The sequence below is a fragment of the Myotis lucifugus genome, unplaced genomic scaffold (genome assembly GCF_000147115.1).
Source record: "Myotis lucifugus unplaced genomic scaffold, Myoluc2.0 scaffold_397, whole genome shotgun sequence".
NCBI classification, from domain to species: Eukaryota; Metazoa; Chordata; class Mammalia; order Chiroptera; family Vespertilionidae; genus Myotis; species Myotis lucifugus.
Genome location: NW_005871445.1, coordinates 269,260 through 275,866, shown reverse-complemented (window position 1 = coordinate 275,866; position 6,607 = coordinate 269,260). Strand labels below are relative to the sequence as shown.

General features: G+C 56.6%; 1 protein-coding gene across 5 annotated transcripts in view; it reads right to left on the bottom strand.

The window, feature by feature from the left end:
• SH2D3C (SH2 domain containing 3C) overlaps positions 1-6,607 on the bottom strand; it is a 27,873-nt gene that overhangs the window by 1,156 nt on the left and 20,110 nt on the right. For all 5 annotated transcript variants that reach the window (XM_006102088.3, XM_006102089.1, XM_014467479.2 and 2 more), the window contains 6 exons: positions 5,544-5,668; positions 3,804-4,339; positions 2,508-2,623; positions 1,894-2,065; positions 1,030-1,141; positions 462-668 (listed from right to left, as the gene is read on the bottom strand). In XM_006102088.3, the coding sequence (XP_006102150.1) occupies positions 462-668; positions 1,030-1,141; positions 1,894-2,065; positions 2,508-2,623; positions 3,804-4,339; positions 5,544-5,668 (1,268 nt within the window). The remainder of the gene's footprint in view (positions 1-461; positions 669-1,029; positions 1,142-1,893; positions 2,066-2,507; positions 2,624-3,803; positions 4,340-5,543; positions 5,669-6,607) is intronic.

Sequence of the window (6,607 nt, the reverse complement as noted above, 5' to 3'; positions counted from 1 at the left end):
TTTGTCTATAGTAAACTTGTATGACTAAGTAATGCCTAAAGCAGTAAAAGATGGATCATCTGAAGCCACTTTCTCTGCTCCTTTCCTGAGAGTTCTACCTTTCGACTGGGCTAAGAGCTCCTGGAAGGCAGGGCAGGTCTGTCTCAGCCCCAGGCCCCCAGGCGTAGCACTTTGCAAACAACCTTGTAAAGTGGGCCTGTTAGAACACCCACTTCACAGATGAGAAAACTGAGGCTCAGAGAAGCTAAGACACACAGCTCTGATGCTCTTTGAATCATCTGTGTCTACCTGGTGCCTGCCACTAACAATTGCTTGTTGAAATGATGAGTGAGGAAGAAAAGGAATGAGAAAAATGAGTCAGGGAGACAGGGCAGGAAGGAGGGGTGGAAAATGAGAATGAACATTTGGAGGGAAGGGGAGAGCAAGGCAAGTGGAGGGAGGCCCAGGCCCGAAGAACTCACCCTGCAGCTTGACCTCGGCATTGGTGTGGTACAGGCCTCCATGGTGTGCCACCGTGCGGGCAGCCTCCAGGTGGGCCAGCACCACCTCCACGCCGTGCTCCGTGCTGCCCCAGGGCTCCGGGCCCTCGGCCGGGGCCGTGTCACACTCCAGCAGAGTGATGAGCGGCAGGACGTGAGGAAATGTGGTGTTGCTCAGCGGCGGGCCTTCTGCGAGGAGGGAGACAGCAGGCTCTCAGAGACCCTGGAGGGCCCCACTGCCCACTGTGGCCCCAGAAACTGAGACACAGAAGCGGAAAGGGTGGGGCCTGCTGAGGTCCCAGAAAACCCCCAGGGCTCCTGACTTCTGGACAGACCTTTCCTTTCAGATTCTTTCAACTAAATCTATCGCACCCTTGGCCCGGCCCCAAGGGCCACGCCTGGACGGGGCTGCCAGCTGCCAGGTGCAGAGTGAGTGCAGGAATAGCTCGCACAGAGCTCAGTCAAGCTCTCATCTTCCACACCGGAAGGTCTTGCCGGGCCCAGAGAGGGTTGAAACCTGTGCAAGGTCACACAGCAACATGGGGGGTACCTTTGCCCTCATTGAGGCTCTTGAGAAACGGCTTGAGCTTCTTCTCGTAGAGGATGGCACCCTCCGTGTGTCGCTGTCGCAGAGTCATCCATGTCTGCTCCAGCCGGGCAATCTGGGGAGGCCAAACTGTGAGCGACCAGCCAGGGAAGCGGCCAGCAAGGGCCACAGGCCGCCCTGCCGCGTGGATGCCCAGATGCGCGGTTATTACGATCACCATTCATGTATCAGGGACGGTGCTAAGTCCTCATGAAGCCCTCCCACAACCCATTTTACAGATGAGGAAACTAAGGCTCGGAGAAGGGAATGACTTGCCCAAGGTCATTCCAGAAATAAGTGGTAGAGCTGGGAGCTGACCCACGGCCTGTCGGACCCCATTGTTACTATTTACTAGGCATAGGAGAGGAAGTGCAGTGTGGATGAGGTTTGGGCTATGAAATTAAGACAGACCTGGTTCTAATCCCAACTTTTTCAGCCTCTGACTGTGTGACCTTAGGCAAGTACTGCTCTGCCTCAATTTCTCCATCAGTAAAATGGGGACAATAAAGACATTTACCTCGAGATTGTTTTGAGGAATCCGTGCTTGTAAAATACTTAGTGTAGCACTAGCACCCAGCATACAGTAAGTGCTCACTAAATGACTGACACTCCTATATGCACCTCATGCATTTACAGGTGGGAAGACTGAGGCCCACAGAAGGGGCAGACTTGGTGTCGGAGCAGGTCAGCACTTAGAGAACCCACTCTTCCAGGAGCCCTTTCCCCAATGCTGCTGAGTTCTTCCGGAATCACTCCACAGCCATCCCGAAGGAAATCAGCCCAGGGCGACAGTCCCCCTGAACCCGCTCTGCCAGGGCCCCTCCGTACCTGGGCCATATCCAGGGCGCCCATGACCGCAGCGAAGCTGAACATGTTGCCCATGGTCCCCCGAAGCTCTGCGGCCAGCTGGATGGTCTTGTGCAGAAGCGCTGCCCGCTCCTCAGCAGAGCCGGTGCAGCCCAGGATGTCTACAGCCAGCATGATGGACATGGTGTGGAACCTGTCGCAGAGGCCAGGTCAGGGGGGCGTGACCAAGGGCGGGGCCAGGGTTCCTGCCACTGCCAGGGGTTAGGCACCGAGTGGGTGGAGAGCAAAGCCCAAACGGGGAGGTTGTAGAGACCACGAGGTCAGGGGGCGTGGCCAGAGAGAGATGATGGGCGGAGCAAAGATTCATGGACTATGATTGGTCAGGAGGATGCAAAGGTGAATCCCTAAAGGACTGGGTCTTTGAGAAACCAGAATTGCTTGGAGCAAAAGAATGACAAGTTGCACTTGGTCAGTGGGATAGGGGGCGTGGCCACAACCCCTGGGAGCCAGGCTGAGAGACTGTGATTGGCCAGCTGGCCAAAGCCAAAGGACGAGAGTCCCCCAGCGTGGGGGCGGGGGGTGTGTGTGTGTGTGTGTGTGTGTGTGTCGAGGGGGGGGGGGGGTGTTTCCCTTACCTTTCCAGCAGGTCTAGACGTAGCTGCCGGCCATGGGGGAGGGTGAGCAGCTCCATGCCCCAGCGGACTCCCATTAGGGTCTGCATCTCCTTGGTAACGCCCAGTATCCTAGCAACCTGCAAGGACGCCCAGAGGGCTGATTAATTTCCTGTCTTGGCTGGCCCAAGCCATCTGGGAGTCAGAAAGCTTTATCTAGGAGGGCAGCCTGGCCGGGAGGCCGGATTTGAATTCCAGCTCTACTGCTAACCCTCTGCGGTGGAGCAAAGGAGCCTTCTTTTCCTCATCTGCGAAATGAGGGATAAATGGGGAAATGCCCAGAGGTGCCTGACGTGTTAAATACTCAGTTAAGGCTAAGGACCAAGGGCTGCCTTATTCCAGAAGGCCGACCTGAGTCCCAAGGAGAGAAAGGGGCAGTCCAATGTCACACACAGGGCCTAGAACCAGGGCTGCTCCCTTCACACCTTAGTGCTCTTCATAGAACATCCCTGCACTCTCTCTTCTTGCTTCCTGAGCTTGGAGACCAGTGCGACCCCGTAACCAGTGCACTCCAAACTTCAGAGGGAGGAAGTGAGGTGCAGAGATAGCTGGGGTTCTGAGATGAGCAAAGATTCATTCCCAGCAAACACTCTGGGCTCTGACAACGTACGGGCCAGGTAATGAGTTTTGCTTGTTTTGTCCACCAGGGGGTGTGGGGGCGGGGAATTGGGTCATTTACATTCCCTGGACCAGCCCGGACTTTAGCCAGACTCAACAGTGAAGTCAGACACCACTGGGTTTCAGGACTGCCCAGTTCCAGTGCCAAGCTGACATCTGCAGGAAGCAATATCTTGCTTTTTGCTTTTTTTAAGTCTCTATAAATTTATTTTTTAACATTTCTATTTTTTTTTTTAAGAGAGAGGAAGGGAGAGGAGAGAGAGAAGCATCCATGTGAGAGTGAACCATCGATCAGCTGCCTCCTTCATGCCCCCCATCGGGGACCAAACACAAAACCTGGGCATGGGCTCTGACCCGGAATCAAACCTTCAAACCTGCAACTCCTTGGTGCGCAGAATGACACCCAACCAACTGAGCCCCACAGGCCAGGCCAACTTTTTTAAAAGGGGAAAATGGAGGCCCAGAGAGGCAAAGTGATCAGCCCAGAGTCACACAGCAAGTAAAGGACAGCCATGAAGCCAGAATCCAGCCCCACTGGCTATGTTTGGGGAATTTAGGGGCCAGCTCCTCACTACCCTGATCCCAGTCCTAAAGCCAGGGGCCGGGGTGCTGCCCCTGTCCCAGGGTGCACCGAGCACCTACCAGGCAGTCAACCTTGGTGACATGCTGAGCCAACGTCCGGGCGTCCACCTCTGCCAGCAGCTCCTTGACCTTGCGCAGGAGGCCCACCTCCAGGGGCCGGTTATCCTTGGGGATCAGTAGTGACTGGAAAGTGGCCGGGTTGAAGGAAGAGGTGGCTTCTATGATGGGGACTGTGAAGGCCCTGCCCCAGTCCCCGTCGGGGGCCCCATTTTCTGACAGGTCCTTTAGCCTCTCTCCGTAGCTCTTGCCCTGCCGGCTGGAGGCCTCCGCTGCTGCCCACTCACGGCTGCCACGGACAGGAGGCTGGAGCTGGCAGTAATGGCCAGAGTCCGGGTCGCTGTAGCTGCTGAGCGACGGTGAGGGGGAGGCCTTGCAGAGGGTGTGGGAGGGGCTGGCATAAGGGCCCTTGTCCAACTCCCCAGGGGGCTTTGGGGCACTTCCGGGACACAGCTGGGGTTCACTGGAGCGGCGGGTGACCGGGGAGGCGGGCAGCACTGTGGCCGAGGGGGCTGCGGGGGCGGCATGAACACGGGTCACTGCAGGGAGAGAAAAGGAGAGCACTGGTTACCATGGCTCCACCCAGCGCCGTGCCCCCACCCCCTTCCCGAAGGACAGCCTCCATTTACCCTACAGGGGCCATCCCTGCTTCCAACACAATCCAGGCCCAGCGGGTGCCAGCAAAAGGAACAGCCCTCAGCGAGGCTTGGCCATCACTGGCCCCCAGGGGTCTGCACACGCCCACCCTAAGCTGCCGCAGCCTTGGGGAAGCACGGGACTATGGGGGGGTTGGGGGGCTTTCAGCGACTCAGGGAAGCTAAGCACTGGCTGGAGTTCAGGGAGCCACGTGGAATTATTTCTCCGTGGATTAGTAATGATGGTTTAGTGAGTTCCCGTGTGCCAGGAGCTGGCGATATGTTGGAGATACACTGGTCAACAACAGTAAAACCATCATCAAAATTACAGGTGATGCTAATTGAGCCCTTGCTGCCTGTGAGATCCTTCTTGGCACATTGGTCCATTTAACCTCCTCAGTATCCTGTGGAGTAAGTACTTTTATGATCCTCGTTCTGCAGGTGAGAAAACTGAGGCTCAGAGAGGTGAGCTGACCTGTCCCAGGCCGCCCAGCCAGCAAGCGGGAGAGCTGGTAAAACCTGGCTCCTGGGTATTGCGTCCACCATGTTGCTTAGAAATTGTCCAGTGGATTATTTCTGACAAGGGATTTTAACTTTCACACTCAGGCCTGTTGATTTGAAGGGGGATAGTTATGACAAAGTTTCTGGCCCGTGTTTAGGGACTCAAACCATTGCAATGAGCAAGCTGTGGAACTGTTTGTATGTCAACATCAATAGCTCTGCTCTAGCCGGTTTGGCTCAGTGGCTAGAACGTCAGCCTGTGGACTGAAGGGTCCCAGGTTCGATTCCGGCCAAGGGCACATGCCTGGGTTGCGGGCTCGATCCCCAGTAGGGGGCATGCAGGAGGCAGCCGATTGATGATTCTCTCTCATCATTGATGTTTCCATCTCTCTCTCTTCCTTCCTCTCTGAAATCAATAAAGAAATTTTTAAAAAATAGCTCTGCTAGCAGGTTCTTAGAGTAAATTTTTATAGGGCCTCGCTCTCAGAAAAGAGGTAGAAAAACACAATATCACACACAGTAACAGAACTCATCAAAAGCACGTGCACACACACAATCATTGCCACCAGATCCCCGCACTGGCCCCTCTGCCCGCCGCTGTCCATACCGGTACTGTAGGCGGGGGAGCTGGGGCTCTCGGAGATGGGGGACATAGGCGAGTGCAGGTCTGGGATCTGGTCCATGCTGAGCGCACAGTTGCGGATGGATTCCCGGGGGTGGGGCAGTGCTGTGCTGTGGAGCAGACATCTTCGTGAACAGAGAGCCCAGTTGGGCCCTCAGCCAACCTTAGGACCCCCACCTCCGCTTCCATCCCAGAACTACTGAACTTCAGAGGCAGAGAAGGCTCGGAGATGACCAAGCCCAACCTCCCAATGAGCAGGCACAAAAACAGCCCGGAGGAGGACGGCTCCTGCAGGCCGCAGCCTGCGCACATGCTCTCTCTTCTGGGGACCCTCCCCCCAGCTCGGACCACTGTCGGGGATGGGGTTAGAGGGAAGCATGAGAAGCCCAGGGGAGTCAGGCTGACCAAGCGGGGCCCTCCTCCCACACTCTGCTAGATGCCTGGGCACACAGGGCCTGTGGCTCTTGGCACCATTACAGTCACTGCTTCCAAACCACAGGCCAAGTGGCTGCTGCCGCAGGGTATCCAACCATCAATTCCTTGGCGGGCAGCGCCCAGCCCAGCCCAGGGAGATGAGACCGTCCAAGTGCTAGTGCTCAGAACAGCTGGTCTCTTTGCAAATAGCCAGGGAAGCCACAGGAATTAGGAGCACTGACTGGACGCGCAGACCTGGGTTTGAATCTCAGTCTCACCACTCACTAGCGAGCTGCTGCCCCTTTCTGGGCCTATTTCCTCCTCCATCAAGTGGGGGAATGGACAGGAGCCACCACCCAGGGTGACCGGAGTTGAGGATACGAGCAGGGAGAGCACTCGGCACAGGCTAGGTGCCCAGGAGGCCCCGGGGATGATTCGCTGCTGTGGCTGCTCCTGGACAAGGCCTGGTCTCACCCAGCCCCAGAGGCAATGGCGTCTCATCAAGATTCCATTCCCTGTGTGGTGGTTTGCACAGCAAAGCCCTCCACTCTGATGCCTGCCTTGGCCTAGCTAGGTGGGGCGGGAGGGCAGGTGGGGAGGGAGAGGTAGGGGGGGAAGGGGGAGAGAGATAGATG